The 21540-nt window shown below is 35.7% G+C and overlaps 1 protein-coding gene across 1 annotated transcript in view; it reads left to right on the top strand.

Moving 5' to 3' along the window:
* Window positions 1–21540, top strand: part of kcnd1 (potassium voltage-gated channel, Shal-related subfamily, member 1) — a 74338-nt gene that overhangs the window by 48261 nt on the left and 4537 nt on the right. The window contains exons 3-4 of the mRNA XM_016440127.1: window positions 10993–11155; window positions 12213–12296. Coding sequence (XP_016295613.1) covers window positions 10993–11155; window positions 12213–12296 — 247 coding nt within the window. The remainder of the gene's footprint in view (window positions 1–10992; window positions 11156–12212; window positions 12297–21540) is intronic.

Below are 21540 nucleotides of genomic sequence, written 5' to 3'. Positions count from 1 at the left end.
GCGTGATTTCCCCGTTGATTCTGCGTCGCGATCTGCTCTAAACAGCTGAAAGCCCGGGAGACTCAACGCGCTGTCCGGAATGGCGTCTTTCAGCCAGGTTTCCGTGAAACACAGAGCAGCAGAGTTTGAAAAATCCTTATTTGTCCGGGAGAGCAGAAGGAGCTCGTCCGTTTTGTTGGGTAGAGAGCGGAGGTTCGCCAGATGGATGTTAGGCAACGGCGTTCTGAATCCGCGCTGCCTTAGCTTCACGAGCGCGCCGGCTCGTTTCCCCCGTCTGCGCGTCCTGAAGCGTTTGATCAGCGCCGCAGCTCCCCCGACTACAATGTCCAGCAAAACATCAGAATAATCGAAAACCGGTGAAATATCGGGTGGTGTGTACTTCCGAATGTCCAGCAATTCGTCTCTGGTGAAACTGAATGCAGGGATATAACTAAAGACAGGACAAACTAACAAAAACATAAAAACAACTGCGGAGCACGCCACGGAGGCAGCCATCAGCGTCGGCGATGATTAAAAGAAGCATTTAATTGCATTTAAATGCATACATAATAAGCATTAAATTGATTAAAAGAAGCATTTAAATTGTCACAAAAGATTTCTATTTCAAATAAATGCAGTTCTTTTAAAGGACATTAAGGAATCCAGGTTTTTGTTCAATTGTTTTCACAATATTTTTTCACAATGGTTTTCACAAAAATATAAAGCTGCATAACTGTTTTCAGCACTGATAATAATACAAATGTTTCTTGAGCACCAAATCAGCATATTAGAGTGATTTCTGAAGGATCATGTGACTCTGAAAACTGAAGTAATGATGCTGAAAATTCGGATTTGGCATCACAGAAAAAACTATATCATTAAAATATATCTAGATTTTTCAAATCCAACCTTTGTGGATCATCTGTCTTACCAACCCCAAACTTGTGAATGTTATTTTATTTTATTTTTTTTAATCTTTTTTTTTTTTGGTATGTTTAGTTGTAAAGTAGAATTTAGAATTTTATTATTATTATTATTATTATTATTTAGTGTATTCTCTGTAAAATGACTTAAAAGTAAATACAGTGTGGGAACAAGTATGTTATTTATTGACAGCCATTCAAAATAAAGATATACATTCAGATTTTTTTTATTTATTTTTTTAGTTCAAATTTTGTGAAACATTTAAAATGCAAGTAATTAAAACAATAATGCAATAATAAGAATGCACATATATTTTTATTAGAGATACACCGATTGACCGGCCAGTGATCAGAATCGGCCGATTTTTCGCATGACCGTCCCGGATCGGTAACCGGCCGGTCAGTCTCATGTCTTGCCGATTCCGAGCCAATCCTTTTATTGCCAGCGGCGCCGGCAATGACGTCACAGCCACGTGCACACTCACAGTCGCGTGTAAACATGTCGTTTCGCGTGAGAATGATTCTAATTTCATTGAATTCAGTGTAAATGGCAACTGATCATGTATCTATGTCGTGCCAGATGAGGCTTGCACAGCCTGAGTGAGTGTGTGCGAGAGACAGCACACACAAAGTAACTCACAGAAATTTATAGATGCATACTGCGGTAGATCTTGCCGATTCCGAGCCGATCCTTTTATTGCCAGCGGCGCCGGCAATGACGTCACAGCCACGTGCACACTCACAGTCGCGTGTAAACATGTCGTTTCGCGTGAGAATGATTCTAATTTCATTGAATTCAGTGTAAATGGCAACTGATCATGTATCTATGTCGTGCCAGATGAGGCTTGCACAGCCTGAGTGAGTGTGTGCGAGAGACAGCACACACAAAGTAACTCACAGAAATTTATAGATGCATACTGCGGTAGAAAAAAAAGATATTTACAAAATATGATTTAGGTAAGCAACATTATACGGCCATGATGTTTCCCCGAATATCAATATCAACACGATTGCAATGTGACACTGATTTTATGCAATAGTATTTCAATAAACAAGAAGTTAAAATTAAATGACTTAGATTTTAGACAAAATATTGACTCTTTTTGCTCAATTTCGCTGACGATAGTTCCGATCAAAGCCACAGCAGGACTGTTGTGTGTCTCCGAGCAACACACAGCAGTGTTTCATTATTGAATGAATCCACGTTTTTGAACGAATCGAGTGAGTCAATGATTCAGTTGTATATGCTGTCAATTATAGTTCTTAGAAAGAAAATCGGAATCGGCAAAATCGGTATCGGCAGGTCACACTTCCAAGAAATCGGAATCGGCCAAGAAAATGGCAATCGGTGCATCTCTAATTTTTATATATGTAATAGTAGTGTTTTGGAGAGTCTTAAAATCTTACATATATAACTGCACATATATTTTCCCCTGTTACCTGTATGTGGGAAAACTCTTGTTCAATGACAGCAAAATTCAAATCAGATACTTCGAGGACTGAATGTGCAAGCCATTTAGATGAATGGAAATGTGGAAAACTCTCTCCATTTATTATAGATCTTCTTGGTTGGTGACAGCAGTGTTTCATTACTGAATGAATCCACGTTTTTGAACGAATCGAGTGAGTCAATGATTCAGTTGTATATGCTGTCAATTATAGTTCTTAGAAAGAAAATCGGAATCGGCAAAATCGGTATCGGCAGGTCACACTTCCAAGAAATCGGAATCGGCCAAGAAAATGGCAATCGGTGCATCTCTAATTTTTATATATGTAATAGTAGTGTTTTGGAGAGTCTTAAAATCTTACATATATAACTGCACATATATTTTCCCCTGTTACCTGTATGTGGGAAAACTCTTGTTCAATGACAGCAAACGATTGCAATGTGACACTGATTTTATGCAATAGTATTTCAATAAACAAGAAGTTAAAATTAAATGACTTAGATTTTAGACAAAATATTGACTCTTTTTGCTCAATTTCGCTGACGATAGTTCCGATCAAAGCCACAGCAGGACTGTTGTGTGTCTCCGAGCAACACACAGCAGTGTTTCATTACTGAATGAATCCACGTTTTTGAACGAATCGAGTGAGTCAATGATTCAGTTGTATATGCTGTCAATTATAGTTCTTAGAAAGAAAATCGGAATCGGCAAAATCGGTATCGGCAGGTCACACTTCCAAGAAATCGGAATCGGCCAAGAAAATGGCAATCGGTGCATCTCTAATTTTTATATATGTAATAGTAGTGTTTTGGAGAGTGGAGAGTCTTAAAATCTTAACATGCACATATATTTTCCCCTGTTACCTGTATGTGGGAAAACTCTTGTTCAATGACAGCAAAATTCAAATCAGATACTTCGAGGACTGAATGTGCAAGCCATTTAGATGAATGGAAATGTGGAAAACTCTCTCCATTTATTATAGATCTTCTTGGTTGGTGTTGATGAGCTCTGACCCCCTCCCCCCCTCTATTTTTAATCTATTCAAAGTCATACTTTTTGCTATGTACTTAATAATAGCTGACACTTCAATTAAGAATTAAGTAGAAAACGCAATATTGACACGTCCACTGTTAGCTTTGCTTGAATTTGAAGCTTTAGATGTCTGCTGTCAGAGAATTTGCATACTTTCAGAACGTTGATTCCATCAGTAGCACAGCTGTAAATGCAATCAGAGGTGTGTATTTGTATTGAGACTTGTGTGCGGATACACACTAGCTACAGAGGAAATGTGAAGACAGGGCTAGATGAGAGAAAAAAAAAAGACTGAGATTGATGGCTAGTGAAATGTAAAAAAAACGAAATGGCGCGGCTGAAATACATGAAGCGGTGTTTCACATGCAATCTGTGCTCGAGCCTCCTCGATTTCCACCAGCAGATGAAAACCACCCATTCACCAGTTAACCCTTGTCCTCCCACTGCTGGTCAGGTATATGTTTGTGTGTGTTCAGAGTAGCATACTACCATTCTGCAGTATGTATACTGTGCATAGTGTGCAAATGTTTGGTTTGCTTGAAATATATACTACATTTGGAATGTATAGAGCACCGAATATACATAAGTAAAACCCCCTCATGGATATCGACACCTAGTGGTGTTAATGCATCATCATGCAAAAACAAACTTTCAGTTAGAGATTCCATTGTAGAAATGCACGATTTGTTATTCGCAATCATGATTAATTGTCCAATGTCTAATAACATAAAATTAACTTCTCCATGTAGAATAAAGCAGCTTTTACATACTGCATATTTAACATAACATATATATATTTAGAGGTACTATTTTTTTTCTTTTTGTAAAGCCTTTTTAATCAGATCGAAATATTAAGTGCATCTTCAGCATGGTGACATAAGCTCTTAAAAATAATGCGTCCAAGAGGGTTTTTTTCGCAGCTGTACCACTGAAGAACCGTTTTGGTTCCCCAATGAACCTTTCAGTGGTCAGTTCTTAAAAGAACCATTTTTGAAGTACATTTAAAAAATGTGAAATGGAAAGGTTCCATGGATGTTAAAGGTTCTTTTTGGAACCATTAATGCCAATAAAGAACCTTTTTTAAGAGTGTAAAGGAACAATTTTTGGGTTTCACAAGGAACCTTTCAGTGAACATTTCTCAAAAGTACAATATTTCTTAGTGTAAAGAACATTTGAATGATCTAAATAACCTTTTTATCCACTATAAGAACATTTTGTCCAGTGGAAGGGTTCCATGGATGTTAAATGTTATTCATGGAACCATTAATGCCAATAAGGAACCTTTATTTTTAAGAGTGTAGAAGAAACATTTTTGGGTTCCATAAGGAGCCTTTCAGTGAACAGTTCTCAAAAGTACTATATTTCTTAGTGTAAATAACATTTTAATAATCTAAAGATCCTTTTTTCAACTATAAGAACCTTTTGTCCAGTGGAAAGGTTCAATGGAAAAAGTACAATATTTCTTAGTGTAAAGAACATTTGAATGATCTAAATAACCTTTTTATCCACTATAAGAACATTTTGTCCAGTGGAAGGGTTCCATGGATGTTAAATGTTATTCATGGAACCATTAATGCCAATAAGGAACCTTTATTTTTAAGAGTGTAGAAGAAACATTTTTGGGTTCCATAAGGAGCCTTTCAGTGAACAGTTCTCAAAAGTACTATATTTCTTAGTGTAAAGAACATTTTAATAATCTAAAGATCCTTTTTTCAACTATAAGAACCTTTTGTCCAGTGGGAAGGTTCAATGGATGTTAAAGGTTCTTTATGGAACTTTTGATGTCAATAAAGAACCCTTATTTTTAAGAGTGTGCTGCTTTTTTAAATAGCATGCATGCAGTATATATTATATCAGTACATCAGCTGTCATTTCTGCACGTTGCCCTTGTGTGTTACGTCGTGATGGTGTACTCGTCATGCTGTGAAGGACTTTAGGATGACGCGCTCCTAATTGCGATTGTACAACTGCTGCTATTCATAGCTTAGTTTTGCTGAGTTTAAAGTGATGTCATGTTTCAAGGCTGGGGAAACAGGATTGTATCAGATTCGCAGGGCAAAAATAGACATGTTTGAGGAAGCTGTATTTTGGGCTCTCTAAATTCTGTCCTCCTGTACCTAATCGCTCTTTTTATCTCCAGCAAGATTTCCGCGAGAGAGAGTGTAAGCATGACGTCCCAGCACTGGCGCCTCAGGAGGGGAGGAAAAACTCAGCATCAGCAGTCGTGAAAACAACTGTTTGCTGTTTTCCCTCTGATCTTTTCCATGCTGTCGCCATTTAATCTTCCGTCCCGTTTCTGCTCATTGTTCTCCGTGAACTTCTGGCAAACCTCCTTGACCCCTTTCCAGACCGGCATCTAGGCCAGGCAGCCTCGTTCTTGCCCAGGGGATGTCTGTCTAAGACTTTCTATTATGGGAAAATTAAAGGGATAGTGAGCTCTCCTGGATAATGCCTGAATGATATGCATGAATTTACGCTGCGTAATAAAAAAAAATACGACGCGGCCCTGTTACATTACCTGTCCTTTTCAGAGCAACTTTTACCGTTTATGTAGCAGTTTTATGGTTTCATGTTTCAAAGTTATCAGCATCCACCTCATGTAGGTAATGAGGCTTTTGCTCTTGCGAATGTTTTTTTTCCCTCCTCACTAACTGCTGATCTCTGCTTTATTGCTGAATAACAATAGTAAACAACAGAATAAATGTTCAGAGATCAAGAAAACAAAGAATCATTGGAGAGATAATAGGCATTGTCATCGTACAAATCTATATCTGCTTCTTGCCCTCCTCGTGCACCCGGGGCCATCTGCCGATGCCAAAATTTGGACGTTTACCAGTTGGAAACAAGATTAGGGGCCGGGCCGATGTAGATTAGTCCCGGGAGAGCAGTGTGTCCTGAGGGCCTGAAAAATGAGGAATGCTGGAAAGGGTTTGTGGGTAGAGAGTGTGTGTGTTTGAGTCTCTCATCTGATCAGGCTCTTGTGAGAAATCTCATATCAGTCTGATGTGTCAATAAAACATAATAGAGAGCCCTGGTCTGATTTAGGTGACAGGCCTGGATGTGACGGCTTTTACTGGAGGCTTTCTGAGGAGATGATTTCTTGTTCCTCTGGAGAGACAGTAAAGAACATGTTCACATGGATATGGCATATGATTACTGCTGTTTAGAGGGGAGATGTTTTTTTTTGTCTAATAGCACTAAAAATGAAAATTCTGCCATGATTTAATGACTCTCATGTCGTTCAGTATTGTTTTTCTTCTTCTGTGAAGAAAATGTTTTGGTCTTGGAATTATTTGGTTTATGCAACAAAAGACACATGAGAACTGATGTCTTTTGGCTATTTTTGAATTTAACACTTATTTTGAAGTGTGAGATAAATGTTTGTTTTTCTAAGTAATAAATAAACATAATTAGTAAAGCTGTAAATAATTAAATAAAGGTTCTTTATGATCATTTTTTAAATTAATAATTTATGTATTATTTAGTATATTTAAATGCAGCCCCTAGCAAGACATGGTGATGGAAAAAATATAATAAAAGGGTGAAAAAAATAATTCAATGCTTTTCATTAATTGTTTTGCATTCCTCCAAGAAATTTCACGAAACCTTTACTATCCTTCTGCACTAAAGGACATTTTTGGTCTTGCAGATTCTTTGCTTTGTTCGCAAAAGAATTTATGAGAGTGAAAAATGTTTTCTATAAATAAACATAATTACTCATATTTATTTTAAATCAAAATTAATTTTAAATTCATATTTATTAACAATTTATTTTTTATTTTATTATATTTAAATGCAGCTCCTAATAAGACATGGTGATCGAAAAAAAAAAAAAATTTAATGAGAGGAAAAATGTTTTAGTCCCTTTGCTAATGTTTTGCATTCCCCGAGAAATTTTGCATTCACTCACAAAACCTTTATTTTACTTCTGTGAAACACTAACAAAAATGTTTTGGTTCATGTAACAAAAGTGGAGGATTTTTTAAATGTTGCATTGAAAATGGTGACATGACATATTTGCCAATTTTTGAATTTAACAAAAGCATGAATGAGATTTATGAGTGAGAAAAATGTTTTTAAGCAAGAAATAAGCATAATTAGTAGCCTAAAGATTTAAAATTTATTTAATTTTAATTTAATTGTGTATTATTCATTCATAATTTAGAATATTTATACAGAGCCCTTAAAGAGACATGAAGATAGAAAAAATATATATAACATGGGAGGAAAAAACATATTTAAATTCTTTAAGTTCTCTCACAGATATTTTGCGTTCCCCTAAGAAACTTTGCATTTGCAAAATCTCAACAGTATTGCAAACAAGGGCAACATTTCTCTGAAAAATGCAGCCGTTTTGTGTTGTTCACGTAAAATAAATTACTTTTTTTTTCCCCCTTACATCTCATATTTCTTACCCATCACCTCGTCCCTTTAGTGGCTTTGTATTTTTATAATACTGTATATAATTTGTTTTACTGACAAACTTGTGTTAGAGAAATTAAATTTCTTTGAATTCGGTAAACTCCTTTTCCTGTCATTCAAATCTGGTGGGTGTGGCCAGTTTAAATTCCCACTCATTAAATGGAAGGGAATCAGTTCTTAAATTCAGAATTGTACCTGATTCTGCTGACCACACATCTTTAACCGTGGTCAAATTTCTATAATGCACAACCTTGAGTGGCTTATATAGCATTCCTATATAGCATCAAAGAGTAGATCACTGTGCTAGCAACATCAAGGTCATGGGTTTGATTCCCAGGGAATGCTTGAACTGATAAAATGTATAGTTTAAATGCAATAGTGCAAGTCACTTTGGCTAAAAGTCTTATTTATGTCACTATCCGAGTTTTGATTTGCATATACTGTCCGTATTATTGAAGAAAAGTGTTCAGACAGTTTCGTTCTGGTGATGCTGTAGACAGGATATAAGTGCAGAACATCAACACTGCTGTAAAAACAAATATTGGTTTAATTTACTCCACCTGCAGATCGGTCTCCTGTGAAGGGATGGAACATGATGTGAATATGAATGTGTCGTATGATGATTGCATTCTCTCTCTCTCTCTCTCTTTTTCTCTTTTGTTGTGTTGTCAGTGACTGATCCAAAATGCAGAGTACACCTCAGAGAAATGTTTATCGCACCAGGAACCTTTCAGAAACATCAGAAAATGACATTTCAAAAGTGTTGCTGTCTGTGTGTAAAGCTGTGAATAATTGTGCTTTGGCGGTTTCATGCCTTACCATCCAAAAAAAGATATGCAGCTATGGATGTTATTGGTGTAGTGGGCTGCATTTTTTGCATACTTTTCTTGCTTGTTTGAGTTATAAAAAAGATCGATGCACCTGCTATGAAAAATACAATAACTTTCAGCTTTCCGAACTCAGAACTTACTTAGTCCAGAATGAGTATTGAATGACGTGATTTGATTTTAACTTGTTAAATTTTAACCACATTACTAAAAAAAATGAGATGCCTTTTTGTCAGAGAAAAATTAGGTGGTTTAATTATAAGTCATACATGACTAAGTAAGTAAAAATAAGTCATTAAGAAAAAGGGCTGGCTTAAATTTATTTCAGAAAGTAATGAACAATTTATTTGGGAAAGAAATTGCAGTTTTAATGTAGTATGTGAAGCAGTAGGATTTATTTTTAAGGTTAGGGTTTTTAATTTGAATGTAGCATATCCTGAAAATGAGACACTTTATTATTTTTTATGTATATATGTCTAAGAAAGAATTTAGTTTAGTCATTTAATTTTAAGTCATTAAGTGAAAGGCTTGGTTCAAATTTATTTTGTAAATAAAAAAATATTTAGATAAAATATTTTGTTTACATAATAATATTTTCCCTTTAAAATATTGTTTGTAATATTTTAGTAAATAATATGATTGTATATTACTTGTATATGTATATATAAACAAAAATGTAATCTTTGAACACTTGTGTTCTAATGAATTCTGTTTAATTTAAACTCTTTATTCGATCATTAAATTTCCATTTGTCATTGACCAAAATAACTTTATAAATATATGATTTAAATACATTTACTTGTATTCTCTTTATATGACATATTAATAATAGTATGAATAGTATGGTAGTATGTAGTTATGAATGAGCTAGTGGATTTTAATCCAATTTTGTGTTAGCAAACAGATAAAATAATAGAAAAGAATGTAAAAAAAAATCAGTTGTTTGAAATGCAAAGTCAAACTGAGTGCATTGCATTGTGGGATATAGTATTTCACAGGGTGCTCTGGTTGCAAACTATGGAAGCATATAGGTAGCGAAATTCAATTTAAAATGCAATATTCAAAATGGCAACGCAATATTCAAAATGGCATTGTATTTCTGTATTTAAATTTACATTTTCCATTACCCATAAGTGCAAAGTTTGGTGCAAAAGTAAAATGAAAATTAAATTATATAATTTACATTTGCCATTTCCAACAGTAGTCTTAATATGTAAATTGCATGCAAATTTGAATGCTTTATAAGTTGCAAAATTAAAATGAAAATGTATAACACAAATTGATTTGATATGTGTAACATGTCCAAGCAGAAATGGTAGCATAATGATCATTTAAATGCTATTTGTCCTAAATGCATTTAGACTAACAGTTAGAACACTTAGGATGGCATTTTCATCATGACGCCGTGGAATATTTCTAGCAAAATTCAATTTGAAAATGCATTCCGAGCTGACCACGCCATGGGTAATGGAAAATGTAAATTTAAATACAGAAATACAATGCCATTTTGAATATTGCATTGCCATTTTGCGTATTGCATTTTAAATTGAATTTCGCTACCTATATGCTTCCATAGCAAACTGTATACCTTTGCAAATGTCATCCAGGAATTGCATGCATATAGAAAATGTGCATATTGTACACAGTATGCATATTGTAAAAAATCATACGAGTAATATCATACTATGCCATTCGAAACATACCTATAGTGTTTCCACTCAGATTTATGAGTTACATCTTAACCATGACCACCCCTGTAAATTAGTTAACCCTCATGCAGTGTGTAGGAGGACAGCGCTGATTATGGCTGCTGCAGTGCTGCGGTGTGTGTGAGTGTTTATGAGAAGCACATCACCTTAATAGCATTCTGCAATTCTATGATGGTATATTGTGCTATTAAACATGGGTAATGGGATGTGTCCGGGGCCTTAGAGATGAGCTTTGGAGCCTTGCGAATTGAAATACGCATGCACTTTTCCAAACTAATTTGCACAATTACATTAAATGTGACTGCAAAATAGATTCTGAGCAAGCATTTGTCATTAAATAGGGATGGTCCTCAGTGCAGAACACAAGATCCAGGGGGCGAGGTTGGATCCAGATCCAACTCCTCCCATCTTACATATCCCTAAACCTATCCGTCTCCGCCCCCTGATACCTAAACCCACCCATCTCCACCCCTAAACTTACCAATCTCCACCCCCTAGATGAGGATCCAAACTCGTCCCCTGGATCTTGTGTTCTGCAGTGAGGGGCTACTGATTAAATAAGCGTAATCATATTCAAACAAATTGTCATTGTCTTCTACACACACACATATAGAGTTGTTAAGTGTTTGACTGACGTTGGTGTTTGTTGCAGGTATGGAGACATGGTTCCAAACACCATCGCTGGAAAAATCTTCGGCTCTATCTGCTCTCTCAGTGGCGTGCTGGTTATCGCCCTTCCTGTACCCGTCATCGTGTCCAACTTCAGCCGAATCTACCATCAGAACCAGAGAGCGGACAAGATGCGAGCCCAGCAGGTACTACCGAACCGCTTCATCTCAATCTAGATTTGTTCTGGATATTCTTTTGGATTTAAGAACTAGTTCCTCCACAAATGAGTCTTTGCAAAATAAGTTTTTCTATTAGAAATATAGTTGGATGTTATGCCAAATCAAGAATAACGTGATTGGATGCTTTATTTTAACCTGTGAACTTTTTTCATTTTAGGGTTAAGTTTTATGGTTAAAGGGATAGTTCACCCAAAAATGAAAATTCTGTCATTAATTACTCACCCTCGTGTCATTCCAAAGCTGTAAGACCTTCGTTCATCTGTTTTTGTCCAAGGACGATTTTAGTAATTTAGTTTAGACATTTAATTTTTCAGTCATTTAAAAGGGGTTGGCTATTTATTTGAATAAAATATTTTCATAATAATATTTTCACACATTAAATATTTCATTTGTATTTATACTATATATATCGCAGAAAGAAAAAATTGCATATTTGCAAAAGCCTAGAAACATTATCTGGTTTAAACAAAATCATGTTGTCATAGTGTTTTGATGCTTTGGACTATGGTGAGTTTAACCAGCTAAAGGGATAGTGCACCCCGAAATAAAAATTCTGTTATAATGTACTCCTCCTCAAGTTTTTCCAGACCTGTATTAGTTTCTTTCTTCTACTGAACACAAAATAAGTTATTTTGAAGAATGTTGGTAACCATAAAGTTAACGGTAGCCATTGACTTTTTTACTGTGAAAGTCAATGGCCACCATCAACTGTTTGGTTACCAACATTTTTCAAAATATCTTCTTTTGTGCTTGAAAGAAAAAAGAAACTCATACAGGTTTGGAACAACTTGAGGATAAGTAAATTATACCAGAATTTTCATTTTGGGGTGAACTATCTCTTTAAGTGTCCCTTCTCTCTGCTGTCCTTGCAGTAAATATAGCCAAAAGGCCAAAAATAGCATTAAGCAAACCTTGATGTAACTAAACAGTCTTACTGGCATCATTGCTACACTGAGTCGCTGCAGTTGTGTGTGAAACAAGTGCTGACACGATCGATTCAGAGAAATTCTCTTCTGTTTTACAGAAAGTCCGACTTGCCAGGATTCGCTTGGCCAAGAAGGGAACCACCAACGCCTTCCTACATTACAAAGAAGAAGGAGGATTTCAGGTGAGATTTTTTCATGAGTAGTCTAAAAACAATGTGACCATGTACTCGCCCCCATGTTGCTCCTTTCAGGTATGACTGCCTTGCTTCAAAATAAAAGAGGACATTTTGAGGATAGCAGTGATCAGGAGATGTCATGCTCCAAAGAGGCCAAAAAACGCAGTAAAAGTAGTCCATGCTACCCGTGGCTTTGAGAACACACTAAAAATTCAGTCATTTTAAATTTGCAAATTTCATTTGTGTGTATGCAGACTTCATGCACACTATCATTCAATAGCGTGGGTCGGTAAGTTTTTAATGCTTCTGAAAGTCTCTAATGCTTGCACAAATGCTCTCTTATGCTGCATTTATTTGATAAAAAATACAGTAAAATGGCAGCAATATTGTAAAATATTATTATGATTTAAAATAACTCTTTAAACCTAAAAAAATCTAATTTGTTCCTGTGATGCCAAACGGAATTTTCAGCATCATTACTCCAGTCTTCAATGTCACATGATCCTTCAGAAATCAGTCTAATATGTGGATTTGATGTTCAAGAAACATTTACTATTATTATTATTATTGTTGATCACAGGTGTGATACTTCATATTTTTGATGAATGGAAAGTTCAAAGAGCTTTTATTTGAAACAGAAATCCTTTGTAACATTATAAATGTCACTTCGATTAATTTAATGCATCCCTGCTGAATAAAACAATTAATTTCATTTTTAAAAGATCCTACTGACTCCAAACTTTTGCACTAAAATCAAAAAAAAAAAAAGTCTGTTATGCATCATTTACATCAACGCAAGCTTGTAAAATAAACAGACAAAGTTTGAATAAAGTTTTAGTCTGTTCTCAACACAAGGATATCCTATAACTTCAAAAGACTTTAATTATAGCATACAAATCATGTGGATTACTTTTATGATACTTTTATGCTTTTAGTCCTTTTCGGAGCTCGCAAGCACCCATTTCTAGTTAAAATTCTTCAGAATGTCTCTTTTTATGTTCCTTGTAAGAAAGGAAGTCATACGAGTTTGGTACAATATGAGGGTGAGTAAATGATGACAGAACTTTGCTTTTGCTGTGAACTATATATTGAAATGATCTGAACAATAGTCCGTGTCAATCTCCCAGGCTGCCTCACTGAGCACATCCAAGAAGAACTAGTTGAGGATTTGACAATGTTTGCCTGACATCAAATCTTTAAAAGATACACAGAGTTTTGTAGCATAAAGGGAATCTTTCAGAACAGACATTAAACATCTGACTGTATGAGTCTATGGAGATATAGATGGTAATATTTGTGTGTATTTTGGGAAGTCGTATTGCTGAAAAAGAATCGTTGTGTTCTCTCAACTACAGTTAGTATTGTGTCTGCTTACATAGAATGTAATAGATGCTGCAGTGATTCTCCAGCAGAAATGTTTGATATTGGATCTTCCATAATAAGATGGTTTTCTGTTTAGAGGCTAACAGGAACATCTCGCCTGACAGCAAATTTAAGAATGAAAAATCTCACAACAATTCATGCACATTACTGGCCAAGCTGTAATGTGCATACATACATTTTGCTCAATATACTCAAAGGGACAATTCACCTGAAGATGATCATTTTGTCATTATTTACTCTCCCTGTTGATCCAAACCTTATGACTTTACAGACTTTACACCTCGTGCCTACAGCTGAATCACAGCTGTGCCGATATACAGCCATATCTATCTATCTATCTATCTATCTATCTATATACTTTTGTTGTTGTTGTTTTTTTTGTTTTGTTTACTCACCTTCATGTTGATTCAAACCTGACTTTCTTTCTGTGGAACACGAATGAAGATTTTGTGTGTGTTTTTGTGACCCAAAGTTCTTCAAAAGATGTTTTTTGTGTATGCGTTCTACAGAAAAAAATACAGGTTTGGAGTAGCATTAGTGTAAATTAATTTTCATTACTGGACATTACTGGCCAAGTTGAAGTTTTTTTGTCTTGAATACATACATTTTCACCAATTCACCCGAAGATGACAATTCTGAATTTCTGTGGAACACAAAAGAAGATATTTAGAAAAATGTTTTTTTCATCAATACAATGAAAGTCAATGGGGACCAGTGTTGATGCACTCCAAATTTCCACGTTTGTTTTGTTTTTGTTTTTGTTTTGCTTTGTTTTGTGTGTTCTACATAAAACTGAAGTCATATAGGTTTGGAGTGACAATACAATACAACGAAAGTGAATGGGGTCCAATGTCGTTTACGCCCCAAATATCCTCAGATTTTCCCCCATGTTACACAGAAAAATAAAGTCCTACAGGTTTGGAAAAAAAAGCATGAGGGTAAATTTATTTTCATTCTGTTTAAAAATTGCCAAAGATCTGTCATCTTTAAAATATTAAATGTCTTTGTCCATTAATAATGTGAAATTTTCACAGCTCAGAACTGCAACAGAAATCTAATTCCTCAGATTTTAAAAGCATTAAACTATAAAAGTTTAATACAACATATTAAATCACAGTGGTACACAGCAACAAGAGAATCTCAGCTCCAGCATCAAAGTATTCATATTCACAGCAGCTCGTAAAAAGTACAGTATATTATTCAGCTGCCAGCGTGCTGCTAAGCACAGAACAGATTTCTGAGATATTAACGATCATACGGTCTTTCCGATCTCATCAAACAGTGTTACAGTATGCGTAAAGGTCAGTCATTTGGCCTCTGAGAATGCAACAGTCCCACAAGTGCCTTGTAAGAACAGCTTTTTCATATGGCCGCTGACATTCAGAGTCAGCTAAACGTGGTTTGAGGGCTGTGCCCGGGGCGCCACGTCCTTGCTGTGAGGAAATAGCAATTAACAACAGGGAATAAAAGGCAGGTGATGCCGGACAGGTGGGATGCACAGCAGTAATTACAGAGATCCTTTAAGGCAAGTCGGTTCACTTGACGCTTATCTTAGTAATAACCCCCGGGCGGCTTTTTTTCAAGGGGTCAGGTTCAGGTTAGCACGGTTCGGTTAGCTTCCTGCTGGTAGATGCCGTAACTACACCATCTGGAGTCATGTAAGAATTGGAGATCTAGGAAAATTTAGTTTTGACCTGGTTCTCCTTCCTGGGTTATTTTATGAGGCGCTTTACCTCATGAAGTTATTTATCACAGTATGATTTAGCAGTTTGAAAAGTATTTCAACAGGTTTTCTTTCTCCTTCCGGCATGTTGGGTACGCTATGAGAAAATGAATATTCTGTCATCATTTACCCACCTTCATGTCATTGAGAGAACTTCATGACTTTCTTTCTTCTGCTGAACACAAAGGAATTTATTTTGAAGAATGTTGATAACCGTTTCAGTTCCCATTGACTTCCATAGTATTTTTGGTCCATACAGTGAACCAAAACTGTTGCCAACATTCTGCAAAATATCTTCTTTTGTGTTCATGTATGCATTTATTTTCTTCTTCTGAATACAGAAGAGGAGATTTTGAAGAATGTTGATAACCAGTTTTGGTTCACATCGACTTCCATAATATTTCCTTGTCCATACAATGGAATTTAATGGGAATCAAAACCGTATGGTTACCAACATTCTACAAAATATCTTCTTTTGTATGATTTTTCCCCCTGCTTAACACAAAACAAGATATTTTGAAGAATGTCAATAGCCAAAGACTTTTGGTTCCCATTGACTTCCATTATATTTTTTTGTTTGTTTGTTGTTTGTTTTTTGTCCGTACGATGAAAGTCAATGGGAACCAAAACTGTTTAGTTACCAACATTCTTCAGAATATCTTATTTTGTGTTCCTGTATGCATTTCTTTTTTTTTTCTGCTGAATACAGAAGATGATATTTTGAAGAATGTTGATAATCAAAATGTTTCGGTTCCCATTGACGTCCAAAGTATTTTCTTTCCATGCAATGGAAGTCGGTGGGAACCAAAATTGTTTAGTTATAAACATTCTTTAAAATATCTTCTTTTGTGTTCCTGTAACAAAAAAAGACAATATTTTGTAGAATGTTGGTAACCAAACAATTTCAGTTGACTTAGTATATTATACAGTAGTATACTAAGTATACATTGTATTGAAAAAAAAAAACTATGGAAGTCAAAAGGAACCACAAAAGTTTATTCTTCAAAATATCTTCTTTTGTGTTCCTGTATGCATTTCTTTTTTTCTGCTGAACAAAAATCCTGATATTTTGAAGAATGTTGGTAACCAAATAATTTTGGTTCCCATTCCATAGTATTTTACAAAGGAAGTCAATGGGAACTGAAACTGTCTAGTTACCAACATTCTTCAAAATGTCTTCTTTTATGTTCCACAAAAGAAAGAAAAAGACTTTCTTTCTTTTGTGGAACACAAGGTTTGGAATGACATGAGTGTGAGTAAATGATGGCAGAATTTTCATTTTGGGGTGAACTATCCCCTTAAAATTCTCAAATGGCATTTTCTCCTCTGCATTAAATGATATTAAGTACAATGTTTATTCCAATAGAAACAATCTCTTGCCCTTTTCCAATCACTGCCTTTATGAGTAAGCCCTGGTTATCATTATTCTGCAGTAATTGCCATCCCAGGGAAAACAAACCTGTTTAAATATCTCTGTCTCTCTGTGGTTTTATGTAATTATTGCACTCGTTGCAGTTCCTCTTGCTCCAGGGTGAGTTTACTGCGCTTGTCGTTGATCGTGTTGCTCTTGTAATACATCCTGAATATAGAGTCTACTTCACAGTTAAGAGCGGAAACTGAAGATACACCGTGTAAATAACAGTGTATGGATTTTCCCATTTGTTTAACATAAATTCAAAGTTACTTAAAGACTAAGAAAGAATAAAAGCAAACCTTATGATTAGCCTATGCTTTCTGAAGAAAATATGGGGACTGATCATGCAGACATGCCAGCATGATGCTAAGGTGTTGTGGGTGGTTGCTAAGGTGTTCTGGGTTGTTGCTAGGCTGGTTTCTAAGTGGCTGTTTACTGGCCCAAGTCATTTAGTGGAAGTGTGTGGGATTTTATGTTTTATCGTTTGCCATGCAAACCGTGTAGTAGCACTGCAAAAATCTTTCCTTACTTAGGCTATGTCCACACGAAGCCAGAGCTTTCCCAATCCGATCTTTTTTTTCCCCTCATCTCAAGAAATATCTGTGTCCACACAAAACCACGAAACCGACACAAAACGATGTAGTATACATGCCAGACCAGCATGTGGCGCTGTAATGTGCCACAGAGGTACACTAAAAACGGAGAAGAAGACTTGGACTATGCCAGGGGTAGGCAAGTTCGGTCCTAGAGAGCCGCAGTCCTGCAGAGTTCAGCTCCAACCCTGAAAACAAAACTCACCTGCCTATAGCGCTGAACTCTGCAGGACTGTGGCTCTCTAGGACCGAACTTGCCTACCCCTGGACTATGCGCATAAACCTTGCGCGCGTTATACAAACAGACATGGAACAATACACTTATTAATATGTATTAAAGGGGTCATATGATGCGATTTCAATTTTTCCTTTCTCTTTGGAGTGTTACAAGCTCTTGGTGCATAAAGAAGATCTGTAAAGTTGCAGCGTTTTCAGATTTATCCACTCTGGGACCCGGTTTCAAAAAATATCGGTTTCACTCTCCCAAAACGCCGGATCCGTGTGGACGAAACGCCTATACGATACAAAATGTATGCGTATACAGCTAAACGCATCTCCGTGTGAACGGGGCCTTAGTATTTTATCTTGTTTTCCAGTACAAATATTTAAACATTCTTAAATGAAGATATATTTATGTAAAATAACTTAACATATTCAATTTTGTTTTCTGAAAATGTACTAAAATAGAGTGAATTTATGCTTAAAACAAAAGGGAAAAATCTGTGAATGAGGTAAAAAAAAAAAGGGGGAAGAATAAACAAAATTCAAAGGGAAAACAATATCTTCTTTTCTTATCTAATTCATGGATAATTTTTCTTGTTTTAAGAAAGTCTTATCTTTATCTTAGTTTTTTTTTTTTTTTAAGTTTAATGAGCATTTGTTGGGGTTTGTTCAAGTATGCACATACATGGTGTTACCTTAGTAACAACCTCTAATAAAACCAAATAAAACAAGTTTAACCTAAGAAGTACTATTTTACTTACTTAGCACCTATTCATAATCAATGGTAGCTTAAGTTTAAAGGGATAGTTCACCCAAAAAAGAAAGTTCTGTCATTATTTACTCACCCTCATTTTGTTCCAATTGTGTATGACTTTATTTTTTGTATGATTGTCCAATCTTCTTTTCCATAAAATGAAAGTGAATGTTGACCACTGCTGTCAGATAACTAAGCTAGATAACTTCTTTTATGTTCTTCTGTTTCTTAAAAGCAGGATTTACAGCTTGCAGGATTTTTTGAAGTGTGTTGTGGTGTGTCGGTCTTGAAATCGTATCTGCTGCAGACTCGTGGCCTGTCAGTTTATCAGATCATAACTGCAGGGATTAAAGCAGAGCTCTAGTCCATCAACACACCTTTTCCCACTGCTGAAATCCATCTTCACCACGCAGGAAAAGTAGCTGTATTCAAAGCGAGAGTGAGATTCAATTCGCGTCTTTACTAATGCAGCAGGTAGAGTTCTCCGGAATCTTCTCAGGTTGTGAAACCCACAATAATCCAATATTTACAATCCCCGAGTGAGGGGGTATTTTTTTCAACGTGGATCTATAAACGCATTACTAACAGGCCTGCAGTGCTATTTATAAACCAGACGAAGGCTTTTTTCAACTCTTCAGCCTGTTCTGGCTTTGAATTTCTACGTAGGTCTTACTTTTGTCTCTGCACAATGTTATTCAGCACTCAAGAGTCTGTGCGAGTCTTGACCTTTGATGAAAGGTCATTAGGAAATGTTTATGTGATTTATGTATAATTTACCTGTTATAAATGATAAGTTATAATCGCCTAAGTGGCACTACATTTAATAGTTTCAATAATAATGTATTGACTGAAATGTTCAAATGAATTTAAAATAAAATTATAGATCAAAATAACCCTTCATGCAAAATACAGCATTTAGTTGTGGTTAAGTATTATTATTATTATTATTATTATTATTAACAATAATTGATATAAAATTATTATTAAAATACATGTATAATATATAGTAATAGCAACAATAGTTAAATTATTTTTAAGTAAATTATACTTGCCTTCGTAATCACCACAATATATAATATTGTATATTATTCTATAATAATAATAAGTACAATTTATTATGATTATTATTAGTATTTTTTATCAATCATAATTATCCTTGCATTAGTAAGCACCACTAAATATAGTATTATATTTACTTTAATAATAATAATACATTTTAAATAGTAAAAATTATTTAACTTAATCCTGTATTTAGGTAACTCATCTGACTTTAACCAGTAAGCAACTACTTACGAACCAAGCAATCACCCTGAAAATTCCAGCATTGTCATCCTCATTAAAAGCATCTTTTTTAAGTTTGTGTTATGATTTACAAAAGCCAGTGAGCTGTTAGATTTCTTGATCTTATCTAACCTTGGAGCTTTTAGAATCCTGCATTATGATGCATGTTTTTTTTAATTAATTTTTTTTAGATGCTAATCATGGGTAGTTCTGTCATCCAATGGCTGTATCTCTTGTCTCCACTGAGAAAATTGTGTTGTTAATGTGACGTCCCTATCAGCGCTTTTTTAACAATGGAATTGTCAGTGATTGATGGTTTAATACCCTCTGAGGTTCCTCCGCAGGGAGGCAAATCTCTTCTCCTGATGAAGTGTTCGGGAAGAGAGTATTGCTGCCTGTGGATTGGACTGAAATGTATTTATTTGGGATTTATTGCTGGCGTACCTGCGATTGGGAGGCAGAGAAATTCACTTTGGGTTCCTCGGTCAAACAGGAAATAGATTAAGACAAATTGAGATTCTTTAATTTTCTCATTTGGCGCCACACCGAAGGACGTATCACATTGTTGCGAGTCAAGATAACGTAGTGGATCCTTTATTGAAACAGCTCTCTAGAATTTGTTTGCTCACACACTTGCGCTTTGGGGCGTTTTTAAATGTAGTTCCCGTGTTGAATTAGATGGGAGTGAAATGCTTTGTATTATGTTCCTGGTTGGGCCACAAAAGGATTGAGAAGTTTATGTTTTTCCATCTGAGAAGAGGAATTGCTTTTTGCTCCCACTCACGTCCTACGTGATCAAACTTTCTCGAATGTTTTCGCCGGCGTAGCTGCGTCATGCCATTCTACTTGGGACTTTTAGTTTAGCAAAAACAAACCTAATTGTGCTTAGGTCCAGATATTGGTGATCTTATCTGCCCCGACTCCCTCAGTCATCCTTGGTTTCGGCTGACGGGGCATTTCCTGCGTGGCGGACAGAGCTGTTCCTGGCTTTCAGAGCCACTCCGAACGGCCCGTTCTCTGTTTTCTCGATAAGATCGGCTGCTTTAAAGGCCTCCGATGGGCTGCATCTAGACGGCGGCCGGAATGGCGATAAACCACCTTGCCGTGAGCTACAAAGAGCTCGGGGGCCAGATGGTATCGGGAGGCATAAAAGGGAGACGCTGGGACTGATGTTTTCTTGAGAGACTTGTTCTTCAGGACACGACTTCCTCGCATGTGATCGCTTTACAACCAGAGGTTAAAGAGGTTACCGGATACGTGCGCGTGGCATCAGGGACAGCGGTCTGTCGAGAGAGGTAGTTGAGTGGTGAAGCAAGGTCAAATCACAGGTGACATGAGGGCAATGATGCTTTTAACCCTCAGTGAGCCAGTGCCATGTTCAAAGCAGTTGAATAATGTGTTTTTCCAGTAATTATGGGATAAAAGTGCACAGAACAGCAGCTCACATTCTGAAATGTATCATAGCAACAAGTTTGGCAGGAACAGAAACTAAATCTCCCAGCATGCCAAAGTCACTCAACATGGTCACTGCCTACTCACTACATTGCTGACTGTTTTGGATCACATTTAGCAGTCTTTCATGTACATATTTGGTCTGTATTTTATTTTTTTTTACTGTAGCTATAGAAAAATGGCAACTTTTTTTTCTCAATGATATTGTGGGGTTGTTTCACATCTACTTAAAAAACACCCAAATTGGAAATTTACAGTTATATCTGTATTTCAAATAGCCAATTTACAGATAAACAGACAGTAAAAGAATATTACTAAAGCTTTCTGTCAAATAAATGTTCTTTTGAACTTATATTAAATTACATATTTAAATAGAATACAATAAAACTATAATAAAAAAAAAATAAAAAAATAAAATAATATATATA

This window comes from Sinocyclocheilus anshuiensis, unplaced genomic scaffold (genome assembly GCF_001515605.1).
Source record: "Sinocyclocheilus anshuiensis isolate Anshui unplaced genomic scaffold, SAMN03320099.WGS_v1.1 scaffold71, whole genome shotgun sequence".
In the NCBI taxonomy this organism is placed as follows: Eukaryota; Metazoa; Chordata; class Actinopteri; order Cypriniformes; family Cyprinidae; genus Sinocyclocheilus; species Sinocyclocheilus anshuiensis.
The sequence above is the reverse complement of the archived record's forward strand: the minus strand, read 5'-3'. Positions and strand labels throughout refer to the sequence as shown.